The 23,194-nt window shown below is 34.9% G+C and overlaps 1 protein-coding gene across 1 annotated transcript in view; it reads right to left on the reverse strand.

The window, feature by feature from the left end:
- Positions 1-301: 301 nt before the first annotated feature.
- Positions 302-23,194, reverse strand: part of bib (MIP channel family protein big brain) — a 195,009-nt gene continuing 172,116 nt past the window's right edge. Inside the window, exons 3-5 of the mRNA XM_089650573.1 lie at positions 13,768-13,972; positions 4,083-4,404; positions 302-2,728 (exon numbers count right to left, since the gene is read on the reverse strand). Of these exons, the coding sequence (XP_089506699.1) occupies positions 2,148-2,728; positions 4,083-4,404; positions 13,768-13,972 (1,108 nt within the window). The 3' untranslated portion in view covers positions 302-2,147. The remainder of the gene's footprint in view (positions 2,729-4,082; positions 4,405-13,767; positions 13,973-23,194) is intronic.

Raw genomic sequence — 23,194 nt, forward strand, 5'->3', positions numbered from 1 at the left:
TACCGTCCGATTTTTAAATGGAAGTGTGAACAGGGCTGATGTTCGGTTTTTGTCATCCGTTTTTTAAACAGAAGTAATATTTTGAGTATTGTGAGGGTCGAATTTCAGAGAAACAATAGATTAGATTTATAATAAAATTTATTAATAATATGTAATTCTTACTGACACATAAAACTTACAAAATATGTACTAATATCAAAACATTTAAATATTATTTGTTAAATGCAAAATTGGTATTATTTACATTAATATAATAAACATGGTCTCAATTTCCATGGAACAACTTCATTTTGTTTTTTAAGAACATCTTATGAAGAAAGAACATGATGTGTAAATTTATTATTATTAATTTCTTATATGGAGGAAAAATAAGTTACTTGTTCATTATAATATTGAATATTTCGCATTTGTAAAATTGCAAGCCATATTTAACTTTTCACTAATAGAATTTATTAAAAATAATATTGTGATGAAATTGGGGTACTTTCTCAACAGATATTAAAAATTTGAATGTGGTCCATTTACTCAACAAAAGTTAAGTGGTTGTTTAGACAGAAGGATGGAGGGAAAATGCACTTTAGGCGGGGAAATGAAAATTGTACAACGTCCTAAATATGATTTTTCATAAAGAGAGAGAGAGAGTAGGTACGGTTTTTGTGTTGTGAAAATAGTGTAATGAATAAAAAATATATATATATATATTCATAGTGAGTGTAATCTGGGGATATTAATCGTGAGGGAAAAATGGTATTGTAGTTCAGTTCCAGAGAGAGGTTGTATGTACGTCACCGACGATCGTTCTGTTCCTTCTCACACATCTTATACGAAAATGAAAGACAGAAGATACTAGAACGATGACGTCAAGTACGACCACTTTCACAGATTACAATAAGTGGAATTATTATTTTAATCCATTATACTGTAAATATATATGAAGAGTAGTTGTGGCTGCCGGACTGGTGTCCGGCAAAGCCGTTTTGTAACAAACTGGCTTTGTTTGTTACAAAAATCTACAGTTTTATTCCAAGATTAATGATTTTTTGCAAATTTAACCTTCCAAGCAAGAGGAAGATCACTGTCCATGTGAGATTTCAAAAAACCACCCCATCGCCTTTTTCCATCCTTTGAAAATCTCATTTCGAAAAACTCTGTGTAAAGACCAGTCAACGCCCGGGACTTCGGCAAGTGCAACAATATGAAGGAACACTCTGGAAGTAAGAGAGAACATTTAGAACTTAATAATTTAGAGAGTGAACACTCTTTCATTTTATTGAATTCTTTGTCTCGCATTCGTTAAACCTATGAGGGATTTTTACTTATTATTTAAAGGAAGTCTTTTAAAATGATAGTATCAAATCACACAACTAAAAGGTACTATGTATACAAGAAAGTCAATAAATTTTATAATTTGAATACATTACATATTTGCCTTAACACTTAGGACGGGTTGTTTCGGAGAATTTGAACAATTCATCAAATTTCAACGTTCATTTACGGGTTCTGTGAAAGTCCTATTCAAATTCTGTTATTATATCATTATAGGCTAGTTGCTTGACAGAACTGAAATAAAAACAGAACTTAAAAATATCTTTCACAGAACTTGAAAATTAACTTTGAAATTTGAAGAATTGTTCAAGTTCTCCGAAACAACCCGTCCTTAGAAAATTATTATTTTAAATGCACAATATAAATGGTAGATAATACAGCTAAGAGAATAAACTTCTGATGGTAAACATTTCTCTTTCTTTTGCAATAATTCTGGTTCATCGATTTCGCTTACATGTTAGTTTTATTTACATTTTTATATTAAAGTTACGTTTGGAAGAGGGTACTGAAAGAGTGCATCCAATGTTGTGTCAATTTTATATCTTACGTGATACATTTTATGTTCGATATTGACTCCACACGAACATTAAACTCATTCACACTGATATTGCCACAACTTTCAATATCAATAAAATTGTAATATCATTTCAACAAGTATTATTATCAGATATGATACTTAAATTCTTAAACATTTTATTTATAATAATCTAACATTTCATTTCACTGCATTTAATTGTCCGTTGTATCGAAATGCACCACCGAAATATAAGTTTATAGGAAGCATTCGGCATGATTAAAAACATGCATCACACTTGATAGATTTAATACTGGTGTTGAACTGGAGGAGGTAGGTGATGGTGGTAGGTACCGTTAGGGTTGGTTTGTGCGGGCGTGCCTGCCTGGGTAGCGGCTCCTCGGTATGACCCGTAGCTAGAATCATCTGACTGTGCGGACTGGTTGCGTCGCGGCTGTGAAACAACCATGCCGTACATACTCTCCGGGCGACGTGTGATTTTAGTTTCATCGACTATCTGCGGTGCGCCTGTTGGGTTTTGTCTGGTGGCATAAGTAGCCGGCGATGGTTCTCTCGGATTAATGTTATGAGTCGGGCGGGCAGAATAGTTGGATTCTCTGGCTTGTAGTTGATTGTGAGCATTTTGATTGTGGGCTATGGCTTGGTGGGTTGGGTACAGATCTCTGGCGGGCAGGAGGGGTCCGGCGGGGGCTCGCGGGGGCTTGCTGTAGACGGACTGGGAGCGGTGCAGGTTGGCGCGTGAGAGCGTGGGGGACTTGCAGTAGAGAGAGCGGGTGCCCCCGTAGAGGGACTCCACCCTCTCCAACTTGGCAGCACCTCCGCCGGGGTACAGGCTGGTGGTCAGGGTTGGGCAGTATCCTCCAAGACCTGGAAAAATACAATAAGTATTTATTAGGGTACAATTAAAAAATAGAAACTTGTGTGATGATTCAACTGCAAGAATAAAAATTTATAAGGTATGAGATAAAGGTTTCATTGTCCTATAGGTCAATGAAACAACAGGCTGTCAATGAAACAACAGATGCTTTACTAGGTGTTTTTTTATGTTGGATATGGAAACGATTTTTTACTTTAGCTGAGGTACTTAATCTAAAGTTGGAACTCATTAAGTACCTACCTATTAGGTATATGATTGTTTAATTTCAGAAAATTATTTTATCTGTCATTTTCAAAGTTAGGACTGATTTTTCACGGGTCTGCACTAGTAGGTATTATAATAAGGAAGTTGAGTGAAAAATATTTTGACTTATAAAAAATATGTTCATGTAGATCAAAAAATATCGATTCTAAATATATAAATATATTTCTATATTATTATTCTTACAATTAGTTAAACGTTCTTGAAAAAGCATTCAATAGCAATATACTGTATACGCTCCACGATTGGTCGAAAGAATTCTGTCGTCACATGTGTCGTGACTTGTACGTACAACGGAACACCTATGGTGCATCTCTTTCTATTACATGAGAGATGGTCGATTTAGATGAGAGAGGTGTATAGGCCAAAGGTTTATTTGGGTTTGTCAAATATATGTACGTATTTGTTATTATTATTATATGAAATGGATTTCTAAAGATACATATTCGTATAGTGCTTTATAATAATATGTTGTTTATTGCATAACTTAGATGTTTTTATTATTATACATGTCACAAAGCATGTGATACACTTCAGGCCGCCGGCCGCTCAGAAAAGTCTCACAGTGAACTGGGCTGTAAACCGTTATTTTACTTTTGGTCTTTACTTTTCTGCGCGGTGGTCCTGAATTCGCGCGGGGAACGTCAACAAGTAGCGACGGCGATACCGTACAAGTACCGTATCGGGCGTGAAAAGCAAATATTCTAACTTAAAATATTAATTTAACTATGAAATCTTAATCAATTTTCTTTTTTTTTTAATAACATCAATTATAATAGACGGTTAACATTGGTAAAAAAATTACTGGAATTCCTTGTTGAAGAATTAAATTTTTTTCCATACATAATGCTTAAGCGACGTGGTTTTCACAGTTCTAATGACGTCACACTACACCCCGCCTGTTACCGCTCGGATTCCGCTCGTTTTGGCGGGCTTAATAAAATTTAAACTTTGAGAATTAATTTAACTATGAAAACAAACTTAAAAAAAAAAAAAAAAATACCAGTATTTAAGTTTGAATGCGAACATTGATAAAAAAAAATAAAAAAAATGGACTCAACTTCCTTATTGTTATGATCTTACCTCCCGGGTTAGCCAGGTGAGCGGGCTGCGGTGCCTGCGTCGGTCTGTAGGTCGCGTACGCCGAGGGGAACTTGTGCTGCTGGTGGTGATGGTGCTGCTTGTCCAGGTCGTCATAGGCATCCTCGTCCGAATGCACGCTGCTCGAGTCCCCGTCGGCCGAGTCCTTGTCGCGGGCACGCCGGCGTGCGCCCAGCACGAGCGCGTGCAGCAGGGCTGCTCCCACACCTCCCGCCACGGGCCCGGCCCACGCCACCCAGTGCCCATCCCAGCGGTTCAGCACGAAGGCGGGCCCGAGAGCGCGCGCGGGGTTCAGGAAGGGCATCTGAAATTAAAAAAAATATTGTATTTCACGTAATAATTCATACCTACTATTTTGTTGAGAAATTTTATCAAATCTAACTCAGGAAAGTATAATAACGTGCTTTCTTGGGTGTCAAGGTGACACATTTTCTAAATTGGTCTAATATTTTCCGCTTTATTAACCAAACTAACTATTTTTGCCTTATGAAATTGCCGATAGGTACCAACATTCAGAGGCGTGCCGTCCATATAGGCCTTCCTCAAGGGACGACTCGTTTGTGTAGTATCTGAAAAGGCCGTGCCTTTTGGTAATTGTAGCAATTATTGCCATCTGTTGGTAAATCTATTAATTAGTACAACTTTACTAAGGAAATATTGATAATATCATATTGGCTTTTTCAAAAAATTGGCTTGTAATATGCATGAATAAAGTCTCACTAAAGTGTCTCACAAAGCGCTTATACCATCAATGCGGTATTAGAAGGGGTTTTGCCTGGGCAGGGTCGGCCCTGAGCCAAACGGCGCCTTGCGCTAAAATAAACCTCAAGAGCGTTGCATTAGGTGTTAGGTATTATCAACGTCTTGGTTCCTTGCCAAATCGGCGCCCGGAGCGGACTGCGCCAATTGCTCCTGCAAAGGACCGCGGACTGGCCCTGTGTCTGGGGTAATTTTTTAAAATATCATTTTATATTCGATATTTTTCAACAGCGCCTAACCTGGTTACAAACTTTCTGCACGCCACTGTCTACACATAGTGACAAAAGAAAGCGCGATATCGTTTTAAATACTTAGAACATCGGCTTATCCAAGAGTTACATACTAGTATTTTAGTTGAGCTTTATTTTCGGAAATAAATTGTACACAGGGTAAAAGAGCCTGGTTGCCCCTCCCTTGTTCCGACTCTGATATTTATTCACAACTAGGCAACTCCCTACTCCATAAATCCAACCACTAAAAATCACCTTCTTTAGTGGAACAATAAAACTCGAGTGGGGCTATTCCTCGAAAATAAAACAATGTTATTTGCACGATCTCTTTTATCATGTGATGAAATAATAAGTTGTGATAAGTAGAGGTCCACCTTTCTAATAAAATTTCCAATAACACCCCTCCCGGCCCATTAAGGTCAAACCTCCCCCCCGTGTGAATGCTGTAGCTACGCCCACTAGTTTCGGGATCAAAAATATTAATAAAATGGAATTCCACCACACGCTAATTAAATTTTCTTTGCGAGGCTGTATCTAACTTTAACGTCTGTGCCCACATAAAACACACATGTTATGATTTGCAATAAAAAATTAAAGACATTATTGTGTGTCCTATGTCCATTAATAATAAAGCACGCATGCCACTTGTTTGTAAAATTAGTAACACCGAAAAAAGTCCATAATAAATTTTATATTCCAAATCTCAACTCGCATCAACACCCGTGCCTGTTTTTTTCTTCTCAACTTTTAAAGTTAATTCATTCTGTATTCGAAGTTCTTAATTTAAACAGTTTTATTTTATTTGGCGCGGAGCACCTGCTATTTCGGTATGCGGACACTGCAGCGGTAAAATCAACGGAACAGAAGAGGGCTCACTTATGTGGTGTTAGGGAGATGAAGCGAGACGAGGAGAGGCGGTAGAGAAAAAGATACATTTTTTGTCGGGCGCAAGACTGCACAAAACTGCATCTCAAATAATAATAAGTTTTCCGTCAGCTCTGTTCAGGATGGGCTTGAGAAGCAAGAAATGAATTCGGCGCAGGAGTAAAAATAATCATGAGACGAAGGGACTAACGTAGGTAAATTTGAATAACATACGGGTTGTTAATCTTGAATAATAATACAATAAATAATAACAGTGAATCCTTGGAGAAAATTATTTACGAGTTTGTTTACTTAGGAAGTATTTTCGCCGAAGACGGAAAGACTAATGGACATTGTCAAATGAGTGAATGCAAATAAGTTTTTGAAGGAAAATAACAAACACAAAATAATTTATTTGTTCATTATGTTTGAATACTTTATAAAATCGCTGGGATTTAACTTTTCACTAGGTAGAATTTATTAACAATAATGTTGTGATGAAATTGGGGTAAGTACCCACTTTCTCTACAGATATTAAAAATTTGAATGTGGACCATTTACTGATCGAAAGTTAAGCGGTTGTTTTGAATTTGCTTTAATGCTGGTTATCTCCCACATTCCCTCGGCAAGTTAATGACTGTATATTGAAGAACCGCGTGGAGTCTGCATTGCTAACATGAGATTGAAAAGAGCCAAAGTTTAGCTACCTTAAAAATCAATTTTGGACGATTTTCTCAACGAGCTGAATTTTTCAAAATACTGGTATCGTAGATACATTTAAGAATTATTGTGTTTTGAGCGTGTTTAAGCGGGTAATCCGGCTTAAGTGAGGTGGGGTATGTCGTACCCGAAAAGTTTTTAAACGAGGATTATTTAATGTTTTGGTTACCATGCAAATCCCGTCGTCACAGTAGCTGGAGGTAAGGGCGTACGAGGCGAGGTTCAGTGTTGAGTTTAATGTTTTAATGTCAGCTGGAGATTGACGCGCGCAAAGGTGGCTGGGGTACGTCACACCCGACCTCGTAGTTGGTGTTCGTATTCTTATAGTTATTTATAAGTAGTATTCTTTGATTTATTATTAGATCAATTTTTATAATCAGAAGATACAGTAGTTATGTTGATTAACCTGCTCATCTCGGCATAGGACTTCCCCAGTGAGATGAGTGGCGGAGAATTCTACTATAATGTACAATTTTATGAATAAATAACCAAAGACGCGAAAAAATGCCAAAACTGGTACCGTTACAAAAAAAATATAGACTGTTTGTTATTTAAATTTAAATAAACCCTTTACAATCTTAAACATATTGTTTTATGTACTCATCTTATTGAATGGATACTATTATTAATATCCCAAGTAAACAATTCATATTTTACATTTTCTTAAATGATAAACTAATTTTCATAAAACAAGTTTTTTTGTGCATAGCACAGAGGATAATAAATTATTATAAACAATAATTATTCGTCAGAAAGACCCATACAAATGGAAAATATCTCCCGAGTAAAAATAAATGTTTATTTTTTTTGGAATAACTTTACTGAGTAAAACCTCAAATTGTAATATTTAATTATTGAAGACAATATTAGCGATTTCTCAACGAAACTCTGAGACAGAAAAATCAGAAAAGGATACGGTCACATCTAGGACTCGAACCCAGGACCCTTGCCTTGCCGGGGCACCGCTCTTTACCACTGAGCTAATGGGACCCTATCCTCTTCGGTCACATTTAACTATATCATACTTCGAATAAGAACTTCCAACATTGTCTTCATTTTTTCACCGCACATTTTTATTGGCAACTATCTTTATGTATGATCGCAAGATTCAACCCGAACTAAAATGCAATCTAGACAGCGTCTTTTTAGATAAACCTATCTTATTTTTTTAATTTTTAACGTGCGACATCTATTGACTTTTCTGCAAGTCTTGGATGAATATTTATTTTTTTGGAATAACTTTATTGAGTAAAACCTCAAATTGTAGTATTTAATTATTGAAGACAATATTATCGATTTCTCAACGAAACTCTGAGACAGAAAATATATAATAGGATACGGTCACTGAGGTCGGATACGGAGGTTCCCCGTATCCTTTTCTGATTTTTCTGTCTCAGAGTTTCGTTGAGAAATCGATAATATTGTCTTCAATAACTAAAAATAAATGTAATAGACAGTAATTATTGATGCCGGTCCCTGTAAGACTTCGTGTCATTCTGGACCCCATTTATAGAGTTTCCTGCAAGAAAACATCTATCGTAAGACCTTCCAGTTTTAACAAATTTAACTGTGATGTTTGGTCAACTCTGCCTACGTATCCCTTGGGAGTCATATAATTAAGGCGACATAAAACTATAATAACGGGCGTTCGTTCGTAACTATATCATTAAAATATTTTATGAAAAACGGTTTTAATATTTTATAAAACGTTTTCAACTATAAAATTAGCGGTAAGCGTCAGATATTATTTTTTTAGACGATGCATTAGTTGCTTCCCGAGAGATCCCTCTAGAAACATTTGAGATTTTAGTAATACGTTCATCATAAATAATTAAAATAAACGCCACGGAAAGATCGATTTTCTAGTAGACCGTAAGCCCGTCCATTACGCCGGGCAGCGCGCCGAATATTGTTTTTATACGACTTCATCACTGTCGTTAAGATTCCCACTTTATTGTAGAGATTTGATAGGGCAAATTCAACCGCAGGTCTGTCCAATACACCAGGGCTTCGCGTCGCATATTTTTGTGCACGGCTACTTCACTTAAGTCGTTAAGATTCTGGCTTTATTTTAGGGCATTATCTCGCCTTAAGAAAAATTTCTTTAAAAATATATGTAGTGTACATTTAGTAACTAAGTATGTACAAAAACCATTCTGACAACATAAAATAAACAAGCTTATTTACAGACGTTTTCCGCAATGCGTTGGTGTCACAATGTCGCTATAAACGTAACTAATGAACATGTTTTTTTCATAATATTATCAGCCACCCCTGGCGCAAGGTGTTCGAGTGCATTCGGCCACCTCCCCGCTCCCGCTCAACCCCCGAGCGACAGAGCGAAGATATTGTATTCTCTGAAGACGTTAATTCACAGCCAGCTGCTCACCTCACTCGGGCTTTCGCTTCCGGGTAGAATTCATTTACAATCGTGTTCCTCTTGATTCTTATCTGTTATCGAAATATTAACCCGATACAGAGATGATAATTGCTGCACTTTTTACTGATGCGAACACTCGTTTATCACGTTAGTGCAGCCCGCGGTGCAGTACCAAGTGGCGAATGAAGATTACATAAGATGGATTGAAAGGAAGATATATAAATACGAAGGATTGGAGTGAGCGCGCTGATATTAAAAAATATATATTGATAGGCGTAAGTGACTGTTGTGAAAATATTTTACTAAATACAACAAATTTAAAATAGAGCTCAAAGCTCCCCCCGATAGAGCAAAGACATCTAAGTTAATTAGCATGAAGAAACTTTGTGAATAACATGTTATATCAGAACCAGATCAGAATTTCAAATAATTACTTTTTCAACTAGACTATTCATATATTATATATTATGATAAAATCTCTATGGTAAATAGCATATCTTTTGAAGAGCCTAAAACTTCAAGTGTTCTTAAGAGAAGTATGTAATATGTATCCGTGGTAGACGGGTAAGTTCCTAATCGTGCACAGGAAAATTTTATTTTGGGTTTTATTATTTCACATTTAATTCAAAGAAGAAAAATATTGTTGTATGCTTGCGGCACGTTCCAGAGTGGAAAATATTCTAAGCTGTTCCATGATAACTCAACACAGTGACTATTCAACACACCTTTAAAAAGTGATATAAAGTCATTGAAAACGATGAAAAAAAAATTTAAACCTAACCTAACCTACATAACCCAGTTAATAAAGTTTTTGTTCCATCACTTTCCATGACTTTATATAACTTTTTAAAGATGTGATGAATTATCATTTTGATGATTTATCCGGTCACCATTCCAAGCATTGCTTTGGTAAAAGACAACCATTAAGAATAAAAACGTTGCATGAAATGGCTGTAGCCATGTTTGGTGAGCAGATCTGAATTGCTAGGGACTTCCTCACTCTCCTCTACCCCATTTCCCCTCCCCAAACCCTTCAGCACCACAACACACCCCAATAGGAGATGCCATAATCTCACTAGCTACGGTTAGCGGAGGGCAGTTGGGTCTCTTGTATTCACATCAATTATACTAGGTTTTAATAGGGTTTTCACTATAAAGATTATTTATTCCGGAGGATTTATATATACATATATAACACCTGGTACACGTCAGATAGTTCACATTTAAAGGGCTTTTCCCCCACGGGAGTTGTCTAGCCGATAGCGAATATTGAAAAGAAAGCTTCAATACATTTCGAAGCCGAATTCTTAGGTTTGGAGAAGATGACGTAAGATTTAATGGCACATGGTTTTCACAGCAGAATTTAATTCTTTTTCGAGCAGAATCTGCAAATCTGCATAAAATTCAGTTAGATTTAAAGTACCTAGTTGATCCACCGGAAGAGATAAACATATTTATGTAGGTGCAAGCGATGCAAAACGTGAAAATAATTTTGATCAAATTATATATGAATTTTTTCATGAATATTCATTAAGGCTCTTAAAAAGTCAAGGTATCCCATATAAATAAAAATCGGATTTGTTTATCTAGGTACTATCTAAGTTACAAATCAATTTCGTTAGAAACTTTGTTTTAATTTAAAAAGGTAGATGCCAAAAATATGTGACAAATTAGTTGAAAGATGTTAATTATGATATCGACAGGTTCCAATGGTAGAGTGGTTTAAGACTAATGGACTAGTTTTGACCGTTATCTTTTATTTTTCTGTTTCATGTTTCGTTTACATTTATTAGTATTATCTTATCTATTATCTATTCTTTAATGATAAATTTTATTTTTATTTTTTTATTTATTTAACGCCCAGAGGGCTTTTACATGGTTGGTAGTATAGTTTTAATTTGACAGATACTTTGAAACATAACAAATAAGAATAAAATTACATTTAATAATAATAATAATAATAATATGCAAAAGTCGGTCATTTTGAATACATGTAGGATAACGAGAGATTTTTTAAATATTTATGTTGAGGGATCAGTAGGATTTATAGGCCCTGTTAGAAGTACTACCGAGCCGAACCCTCTGATATGAAAATATCTGGAGACGGTGAATTTTTTTTTTCCCATTTGATCTCTGATGAGTTGACGTGTTGTTGTTCTTGTATTGTTTTGTATTTATTTTGCTTATATAATGCACTTACATAATGTTGATTGACTAGATGATCATTTGTGGAAAAGTGAGTGGAAGGGTTAAGTTTTTCCTTTGGGGAAGATTTAACCCGGACAACTAAATCGGAAGTTTAAAAAAAAAAAAATAATAATTGGATAATTTGTAGAGCGCCGTTTTTGTGAAAAATCACCTCAAGGGCGCTGTACAATTTGATAAAAGCTATGCAACAAGTCATACAAATACAAGAAACAAAAACAGAAAATTACAGCTATTTGTAGGTTTACATGATGTGTTTAGGAGTATTGTTGAAATAAATGTTTTAAATGATCCACAAAACTTGCCAAGTTGGTATTGAATATGTCAACATCACCCAAGTAATAATTTCCCATGGTGTGAAGTCGTTGTATCGGAGAGTGGGCAATGTAGTTACGCTTATGTGTGCTGCTGTAGAATATTGTATTTTGTCGTGTTGTTACTGTGGGTGTATGTATGTTAATAAGTTGCAGGAGTTCACAACAGTCGAATTTAGAGATAAGTATTTTGAATAAGAACGTTAAATCGTTTATTTTACGTCTATCTTCTAATGTATGTATTTTTAGAGTATTTAATAAGAACTTGTATTTTAAGTCATCGACGGGGATATTTAATTTAAAATTTATAAAACGTAGAATTTTTTTTTTGTATTCGCTCAATGTTGTTAATGTGAATTTTTTAAGATGGAGACCAAACTACTGAGTTATATTCAATTAGACTTCTTACTAGAGATACGTATAATAGTTTAATGGCTTGTAAAGAATTAAAGTTTTTAGTTGTTCTTAATACAAAGCCTAGTGTTTTCATACCTTTGTTCACAATTTGATGGATATGATTGGTGAAACTTAGTTTTTCGTCCAAAATAATTCCAAGATCTCTCATTTCCGTGACTCTTTCTAAAACCATGTTATTGGTGGAATATTCGAATAAAACAGGATTTTTGTTTCTGAATTTATATTATAAATTAAAATTGCACATTAGATACATATATTATATTATTATTCTTAGATTTCTATCCTTCCTCTGTTCTAATACATGAGATCCCGAGGTGTCTATAGTCTGTAGTGTTCCGTGGCAGTAGGAGTGACAGTTCTATTGTTGTAAGCGACAGTACCGACAGTGACAGGTAAACAAAAAGTACCTAATAATTTAATAATCAACGATCCGTAATTATTATTAGATTAATTACCTCGTCAACTGTGATGATCAAGCCGCCTGGAAATTGGATACAAAATAGACATATCAATACAGTCGATTCCGGAAATTATTTGAAAATATCTACTTTATTCTGCGCAGTATCAGATTTAGAAGATGATACTTCGCAAAGGTTATTTAAAAGGCCTCAAGGAATGGCACAGTAAACTTATTTATCTACATCTCCATCTGATTCATTGCATCGAATAGAAGCCAAGATCTCCTGTTTTTAGGTGAATTTATAGTCATTTAATTAGTTGTTTAGTTTAGTCGGATAATGTCCAATTAGTGGCATCTGATGTATAACAAAATCTAACCCTTAAAAATAAAGATGGATGCATTTATTTTCAATTTACGACACAGTTGCGCTATCTCTTGGGCCGGATAGTAACCAACTTCAAATTTAAAAATGGTTTGACTGAGGATTGAAACTTCCTCCCCAGGGACTATATTCACCCGTACTGCGTCAAATCCAGATTGGGTAGGACCGACATTTATTTTGTATAAAAACTGCTTCAGTTCCGCGTGTGTGTGCGTGATTGCCATCAAATAGAATGAATGATGATGGAATGTATTTTCAGTATATCTCCGCGTGTGTGTGCGTGATTGCCATCAAATAGAATTAATGATGATGGAATGTATTTTCAGTATATCTCCGCGTGTGTGTGCGTGATTGCCATCAAATAGAATGAATGATGATGGAATGTATTTTCATCAACAACGAATCTATATGCCGAGATTCAGATCGATCGGATGTCGGGAAGTGGGTTAATTTCCACTTCTTTTAAAAAAAGGTGAAATTTAAATATAATTATTTAAAAATATTAGTCATTTTTTGGGATATTATGCCGTGTTGCGCTACCTCCTTCTTTAACCTCCTAAAGAAGGAGGTAACGCAACACAACATAATACCCCAAAAACAAATCACTAAAATACTTTTGGTCGTGAAAATCTCAAATTTACCATTTAAAAATATGTTCTGTTTTTGAAATTTGAAACCAATTCGTATTAATTTATATAGCACCAAATTAAAAAAAATCTATCTATTACCTACCAAAAATTCCCCCTCCCCCACAAAAAAATAAAGCTTATTATTTTAATTCCAGCATCTCAATTTTACATTCCACCAGTAGGTACATTGCTTTTTTTTTATTTTTTAATCTCAACGCAATAAAATTTAAGTCGGTGGCGTGGCAATGTAGATTCTTGGAAATCAAAAATCTTTGGATTTATAAAATAGTTTCTCCATTAGTTAATTCTCCTTAGGCCTACTTCAAAGTAAAAAAAATCTTAGAAGATTTTTAAAAAATGCACTCACCGAAACAAGACTGCAAGCTGCGTAGGCGGTTCCCACCGGTAGGGCGGAACCAGAGTTGGGACCGTGGGCGGGCTTCTCGGTGGACACGCAGTGCGTGAGGACCACGATGAAGGTCAGGATGAACTCCAGTCCAAAGCGCTCCCAGGCGCCTGGCGAGGACACCAGCCCAGCCTGCAGACTGTTCTGATAACCGGGCACTGTCACCCTGCAAATAAGGAACACACACATTATAATTCTAGAAATTCTGTGAACAGTAGACCTTGCGTCCAAAAAATTTTCTAATTTTCTTAAATCAAAACCATGATTTCCGATGAAATCAAAGAATTTACAAGTAGGTACTTAAATAACTACCTACATTATAGTGATTGTAAACCAAATACCTATTTCATATATAAAATAAATTCAAATAAGGAATTGTACAATTTATCCGAAGAAACGACACTCTCTTCGAACGAATTAAAACAGAACTTCCCCATGTACAGTCAATCAATAAACGTACGTTTCACGAATACTTTTCAATTTTACAGAACACAAAAAATGAGTACCTAAGTAGATACATATAAAAGTAAATAATCACTCCACGTTCTCGCACATTTAAGAAGCCCATACAAATACCAATCTAATACGAGCTCTTATAGCTAGGTATTGTATAGAATACGCAACAAAGAAGTAGACTCGGATAATATAACCGAAAAGTAGGAAGCGAAACCAGAAAAACCTTTTAAGAATAGAACAATCTCAGTATTCCCATTTGCCATAATGGCACACGACCGATTATATCAGCCGGAGGGCCATTGATGTAACATTCTACATTCATTACCTAAATGTGAACAGATATACTCTGATGCATAGGCGAGATGGCATTTGGAAGCGTTCCGGAAATTGTTTCAATTAATTCTGGCGTTTGGATCGCCATAAGAGGAACAGCGGCCGTGTGAACAGAACAGTGATCAGTCCCCGCTGTGGCTGTGGGAAAGGTCACTTGCTCCGAGGGACCATATTGTTTTGGCGGTCAGTGTCTTTTGGTTTGTGCTCTGCTCTCCTCTATGCCCGATTCCAAATTCGAATCACCGTTTCCATAGAAGTTGAAGCATAGAAATAGATAGCTACAATGCTTTGTCTGCACCACAAATTGCTATGACCGATAAGCTCGTAATACGTTTGTATTTACAATGTTCCAATGCTGCATTATTGGCCTTAGTATGATTACTCATTATGTTTATTGGTTACCTGTTCATGAGCTTTGGAGAACAAAGCTTGTCTTACACTGTTTCTAAATAGCCTTTACCTATTTACCTAAAGTAAGTATTGTAAAACATTTAATTATAAAATTGTAAAGCGAAAGCAGCTATAACTACAGTGTGCCTACATTGTACAATGTATTCTGCCGGGATCTAATTAGTAATTTCGTTTGTCAAAAGTAAGACAAAGGCCTAGAAGGAGAACTATTTAGGAGAAGAAGATGTTATTTAGGTGGGAATTCAATCGCAGCTATTAAGGATCTCACAGAGATAACTTTATTGTTTTACCGTTTTATACCATTACACAAAGTGACTTATATGTGGATAATACGGTGACCGGATAAATCATCAAAATGATAATTTAAAAAAAAATTTAACTGGGTTAACCCTTTCCTTCCTGACGGTACAAATTTGTACCTGTTGATTTCCTGCCTAAAATCTATGCCGCATTATCGTCTATACCTTTGCTACGCCTGACAATACTTTCTAGTACCGTCTAGCTAGCCAATAACAGCAAAGTATTTGACATACGGCGATTTGGCGCCAAGTAGGGCAAATAATAAGTCTTCGCAACGACGACCGTAATGCGTGGTGACGTGCTGTTGTTTTAGAAAATATTTAAAAATAGTTATTACTTGGTAAGTGCCATTATTGTTTATTACACTTGGAAATTAAGGTTTTGTTTATGTAGTAAATGTGTTTTTAGTGCATAATTCTAGTTATTAGTGTTTTAATAACTCGAAAAATCGTTAAGGACTAATAAGTACCGTCAGTAACTTCTTGTTATACTTTATTTGTTTGAGACATGACTGAAATTTATTATTTTTATATCGAACAAGTCCACGAATGCATATGAGACAACAATTTTTTTTATTTTTTTTTGATTTACTAGATTCTTATATGCCTTGAAGAGGTGAATCATTTAAATTTACTGAATTTAAAGTTAATGTTCTTTATACAAATAGAACGGCATCATATGCGCCTCGCAATTTTTACCTCATGTGGGTATTTTAAAAATAAATTTTTTTATACAATCGTCCCGTACAATTTTTTTACGCTTTTTTCAGGTCTTCGAAATGGATATTTCAAAAAATAATGCTTTGATTGAAGCATTACTTTTAGAAGACCTTCCGGATTGCGATGCGAATTCAGATGTGGAGTTGCCTGACGAAGAAAATATTGAAAATATGCAACTACATACATCTAGAACATTTGATCAAATTTTCGAGGAAGCGTTGGAACAATCTTTAGATCAAGCTGAACTTGAGGTTACAAATGAGATCGAAGAAAAAAATGGAGAAGTAAGTCAATGCGCATTACCCTCCAGTTCTTCAGAAACTGTTGCTTTGATACAATCTAAAAAGAAGAAGAATATTGAGCCGAATCGTAAATGGAAAAAACGCGATTTAGAAACTTATCTTCCAGAATATTCTACAAATATGGGTGTGGTCGAAGAATGTTTTGCTGGATGTAATACACCCACCGATATTTTTTTAGTTTTCATTGATGATATTCTGGATATAATTATATATCAAAGTAACTTATATGCAGTCCAACATGATAAGGTCCTCAACCTAAAAAAGGAAGAACTGATGGCTTTTATTGGAATGAACTTTTACATGGCCTACAATACTAGACCTTCATGGACAGATCATTTTTCGTCGGCCCCTGATTTGAACAATCCTTTGGTAAGCAAGACCATGCCCAGAGATAGATTTGCAATTATTTTGTCCAACCTCCATTGCAATGATAACTCTCAACTGCTTCCTAACTGCAAAGACAAACTATACAAAATCAGACCTATAGTTGATGCTTTGAACAAACAATTTCAAGGGTGCTACCACGGAACGAGAGAAGTGAGTGTTGATGAATCAATGATAAAATTCAAGGGAAGGTCAGTCTTGAAACAATATCTTCCGATGAAACCAATAAAGAGAGGCTATAAGCTATGGTGTCTGGCTGACCAAAGAGGTTTTATAAAAAAATTCATGATTTATCAAGGAAAAGACGAAGTAATGAATGCAAAATTTTCCGATTGCACTTTAGGAGAAAGAGTGGTTTTGGAATTGACAGAATCTGACTGGGGGAAGGATAAAGTAGTTTACTTCGACATTTTTTTTACATCGGTAGCTCTACTGGAGAAACTGAAGACTAAAAGAACTTACGGATGTGGAACAATGAGGGTTAATCGTAAGGGTGTACCCAACAATCTGTTAGCTGACTCTAAATTGAAACGTGGAGAATGTGACTATCGATTTTCTAGTTTGGGCATCGGGTTTTGGAAATGGAAGGACAACAAAGTCGTAAACATTCTTGACAAAAAAAGATCTTGACAAGAAAAAAAGGTTATCGAGGGAAAACCAACCCAGCCCTGGCCCATCTGAAAGGCGCAAAGCAAACTATTCGACATTGAAAGATGTTAGGTTGGGTAACAGAGGCATACACTGGCCTACTTTTGTAGAAAACAGAGGCAGATGCGAAGTATGCAGCATCAAGAAGATACAGTCAAAGCCTCACTCAAAATGTTCTCACTGCAATGTATTCTTATGTCTAAATGAAAAGAAAAACTGCTTTACTGAATACCACGAGATTCATTTTTAATTATTTATAACTATTAATATTTATTTAACGATTTAATTAGTTTAAAAAAAAAAAACCTATGTTTTAAAAGTTCCTATTATACACATTACTATGATACACAAAGTTCCTGACGGTACAAATTAGTCCAGGTCACAGTAATAATACCTAGAATGCAAATAAAAATCTAAAAAAAATTTATGTGTTTCCTTTACAACATATTATTAAGAATCTCATATAAAACCATTAATTTTGTACTTTTTTCTCATAGCCGTTAGGAAAGGGTTAAGTAGGTTAGGTTAGGTTAGGTTTTAAAAAAAAATTTCATCGCTTCTAATGACTTTATATCACTGTTTAAAAGTGTGTTGAATTGTGACTGTGTTGAGTTATCATGGAACCGGGTATAATACATTTATCAGTGAAGTCTTTGAAATAGTGTATTTCGGTTCTGTGCATGAAATGTCTTCAAAAATGATTGTGTGAACAATACTAACCAGCGACAAAGTAGGTATTTACCTATAAACATAAATTGTTTATTTCAATTAATTCATTTATAATTCCATATTTGAAATGTATAACTCTATCTTTGTTTTCGTGATTTTTGAAGTTCACTAACGGTATTTATTCGAAAGGTGATTTTCTGATCGTCTCTGTAATTTGTCAATAAAAAATTATATTTTAAAGAAAATTGACAAAATTTCTTTTTGAAAGGCAATAGCTTTCAGCTTCACAAATTCTACAATAATTATAATATCCCGTAATCTCTCACGGGTCTGCGCTAGTTACAATTAATAATCATGCAAAAAATTCTCGAATTATAAAATAATTGGATTTTACTTTTTTAATACAGATAACAAACTGCATCATAAAAAGCATTGCCACTACAACGCAACAGATAATAATTAATACGTCAGAGTATAAGATATGAAGTAAATAATTGGATCCGCGGAAACGAGAAATCCAGAGAACGAGCACAAACTCGCACAAAGGATTGAATAAACACCACTAAGAGGATCATAAATTCCACCAACATACTAATTATTATAACCGTGCAAGATATCAAGCTCAGAAAATAAACAAGTGTAGTGTGAGATACGATCGCTAGTAGCTAGAGGATCAGAAGGATTAAGTAGGGGTAGCTGAGAATTGGAGAATCCCACCCTCCGTAGCGTCCAACTCCCACGGGGTTCTTTATCTAAATCGTGGGAACATTCTCATCTTATATCCTCACCATGGAGCAGACATACAGCATTCACACAGGCTGCTCTCCTGACCATTGTTGTTTGTTCAACATCAATATTATTCACAGTTGTAGATGCCTGAACATGTAGGCATGTAATAATGGATATATGAAGTTATAGATGTATGTATGAAGGCGGTGAGTTCTTGTCGAACGTGTCATGTCATGTCAGGATGCCCGTTGGGTCGTTATGGATATGGTTGTTATTGTATCATCTCTTGCCAACAAATTACTCGGGCTGGACTCGACACTTGACAGTTGTGAGTTCTACAGAATACAGAATACAGGCTCCAGAGATCTGCAGGCAGACGCTCCGGAGAGAATATTAAATTGAGTGCATTCATTTCATCATAACAAAGGGCAGTTAGTTTCAATGTGCAAAAAAAATCAAGCTATAAGTCTGAATTATTTAAGATGCATAACACGACATTACACATATTTTTTTTAGGTGCGCATTGTTCATTATGAGGTCCGGAATCCCGTGCAATTATTGACATTATAAAATACATTTTGGGGAAATACAAAATAATTACTCCGTCGTTCACGGCTTTATAACCCACAATAAATTACATACAAGTTTATCACTGATCTTGTTATTGTTATTGATTTACCTAAAAACTTCTAAATTAAATCGAAAATAATATTTTACTACATGTCATAATGGTAAGTATGGCAATGATCTTTCATGAAGAAACACGAAGAAAACTTTCCGATATATAAAATATTGCTAATTTATTAAGAATCTCTTCAAACTATTCGTAATTCGGTTAAAAGCGGGATTGCAGGCCTCTAACGAATTCATTGATAGGTTTCCTAATAAATTTTCAGTAAAACACGAATGTGTTATCGAGATGTCGGAATATGTGTTCATAAAAATTCTAATATTTTCGCATTTCGTCATTGTATATTATCAGGACAAATGCAGGTGCATGAACACTTGTTCAGATATATTACGAATGTACTAAAAGATTAACAGGAAACGGCCTGCAATCCCGTCTTAAACCGGATTTTAATAAATCAGCGATACTTTTTACTGAACTGCATACAAAACAAAAGTACCCACAGCCTACAATAACCTTACGAGCCACACACCCACCACCAACACACATGTAAAACCTTCTTCACTAATTAGCATTGCATTTTTCCAAATTAGTCCCAGAAGAAAATGCTTTTACTGACTTTCCACGTGTTAAATAAATATACCCTTTTCAGTTTTCCAGTTCTGACACACGGCCAACTGGAAAACAAAATAATGAGACCACTTTGCAACCATGCATAAGTAAAATCACTGAAACCTCTTTATTTTTTGTATATGTTTGCTCTGTTTGAATCCTTAGTGACAGCATTAATTATTATGAAGATACACACAGATTTTTTCCCCATTCAATTAGGTACCTAAAGGTAGTGCTGTAGCTAGCTCCAAAAAGGGCCAATGTCAAATTGTCGATTTATATTTTTTGCGATTTCAACTCACAATTGGGTCTTTAGATATAATAAAGAAGAGCAAGAAATTCCATGTGGGTGTGTTTCACGATACAAAAGTCTGATGATTAGATTTCATACGCAGAACTGCGTTTCACTATCATTATGAAATTCAAAAGGGATGGCTATATACGATGTCCGAGGAGTGTAAGACAGACAGAGCGCATGCTAAATGGGCTGAAACCAAAAGGTACTAAGTCGTTGGCGACTTTTCTTTCCATTCGAATCTATACGGAGGGCATTTCTAGTGTTCTTAAAGGAGAAGCGGTGGGTCCACTGTTCTTCTATATTTTATGGGTATTCCGAATTCTAAAAGAACCCATCGATTTTAAGAAACATTTTTTTAATTTATGGGAGCAACGTCACACTAGAAAATCGGTTTTTATAAAAATAAAACTTGCAAAAAAGAGCAAATTCTACAAAGACATTGTGAAATTTAAAAACTGACATCGTCCCTTTTAAAAGCAAGTCACATAATCTGTTATTTAATACCATCAAGTGAAAGAGCGGCCTCAAACCTACAAAATACACTGATGTTTCTCAGCACAAAATTACGAAAGATTTCGTGAAAATATATTATGTATATACAAAAAAAAAATTATATTTACCATCCATTCGTCCATCAGTCTTCCTCACAACAATAAAGCAGACAGCACCTAATTGGTGCACAAATTTATTGAAGGAATTAAGTATTGTTTAATTAATTGAAAGATTAAAGAGAATGAGGGTTGGTAATTTAGTCCACTAGATCCAAGAAGGCCTTTGACCAAGTCGGTTGCTAAACAATTTAGATCCCTAAATATAAGAGGCACAAGGCAGATTATCTGAAATCAACTATTGATGCTGTTTATCCCGCATAATAATAATAAAGTCTTTGGGAATTGCTCTCAGGCAGTCGCCATGATAATTAATATATAACAGAAGTTTATAGAAGTTTCTGTCTAGACATTATTTCCCTTTCCGCAATGTTATAATACTTTGAGTATGATTAGCTTATGAAGATTCAATCAATTAAGTCTAATAAATGGCCTAAAAGTAAGGAATATATAATCTGCTAATATATAACTTCAGTTACACAATGTACAATATGATATTACACAATCTCTTATTACGATAAAAAAATTAATGAGTGCGAAGCCGAGTAGGTACAGTAATTGACGAGTGCTTTCACAAAGCGAAATACCTACATACCTACATGAATATAAAAGTGGTAGGTATAAGAGTATATATTGAAAAAGAGTCATTATTATCTTATTTCAATGTTTCTGAGTAGGCCCCCATTTATATTAAAAAATAAACTTTATTTCTGATTCCTTGTCAAATTTTTTGCTAGGTATTATTATACTTAAGCATTTTTGTATGAACGACAGTAGGTGCCTATCATTTTTTTGGTGAAAAATTTGGTGGAACTTAGAAAGATAAAGCAAACATAAATTTTGTTTTTATTAAAAACAATTATTTTACTGTAGAACTAAAATGTATTGATATTTCGCTTTGTGATAATTTTTTTTTTCAAATACGTAGATGTTTCTATTTTGTCGAAAATTGATTTTTTCGACTTATTTTTATATAAATATTGCTTTTCACAAATGAATTGAGCTTTCTTATTAATCATCATGTCTAATAGTTAATTGAATTTGCATTTAAATATTATCATATTCACTTAAAACTGTCTGACGAAAAAAAAGTTTTTTGTAGATATTTCTCTTTGTGAAATCGCTCCTTAATTAGTGTCTACAACTAGTCATGATTTTGTGTAAGCCTCGCGAGTGGGTGGTGTGTCTTCAGTATTTTTCTTGGAAGGAGGAAAATAATAAAAATTTATTAAAAACCATTTTTGAAATTGTATAATTTATTTTGTTCGATAAAGTACCACGGTTGTTCAAACATAATTAATAAACGTTAATAATTTTTTGATAATTATGTATAAATCTGTTATAAAAAAATGTGAGTACCGCAGAGTCCCAACTGCTCCTAACCGTATGGAGCCAGCGAGACTAAGGTATCACCGATATTGGGGTATGGCGTGAGGCTGAAGGTAGGAGGAAGAAGAAGGTGATGCTGACGAGGAATGTGGGCAAGTACCAGTCTGTTAATGTGGATACCAAACGCGGCATAAGCTATTTCAAGAAAATTTTCGATTTTTAATTAATATTTTATGTAATAACACAAGTTAATCGAATAAAACTTACTTGCACAATTGGAATTGAACCTGCTACCTCCGCACTCGTAGCCAAGGATCGTAAACAATCATCCACGGAGGCCGTCAAAACATCTATTATTTTATTTATCAGTTTTTAATGTAGGTACCGTGCCGTTTACAAAGCATGTGGGGTGTATAAGAGAGGAATATTTCATTTTTAGAGAATATTAGTGTTGCGTTTTTTCCAATATGTGATTAATTCTAATGTATCAAAAAGTTTGATGCTCACGGGTGACGAATAAAATATGTAGTCATCTTGGGTTTTGATAACATTTCGACATTTTTTAAAAAGATATTGTATTAACTATTTGGGGGAGGGTGGAGAACGTGAGCAAAAATGATAACGCGCCAAATAATTCCAATAGATCATAGAAAAAAATACCCACGCGTCATGAACGTTTCCTATAAAATCACAAAAGTTTCTTAGTATGGATGTCACATTTGAATTAAAGTATGTAATTTATATTCAGCGCCGCATTAATAAAACCATTTTCTTTCAAAGCAGTTCAACAGTAATCGATGCTTAGCCAAACTTCTCGAATTCTGCTTAAAATTAAAGCTCTCAGAATAACGACCTCGATATTTGACATCTGTGTATTCCAACATGCCTAAAAGCATTAACTGTTGGCCTGCTGGGAAAACTAGGGCAAGAGACTGGGTACAGCAAGATTAAACAAGGTGGAA

Source organism: Hesperophylax consimilis, chromosome 3, assembly GCF_061612785.1.
Source record: "Hesperophylax consimilis isolate HC1 chromosome 3, BYU_Hcon_1.0, whole genome shotgun sequence".
Classification (NCBI taxonomy): domain Eukaryota; kingdom Metazoa; phylum Arthropoda; class Insecta; order Trichoptera; family Limnephilidae; genus Hesperophylax; species Hesperophylax consimilis.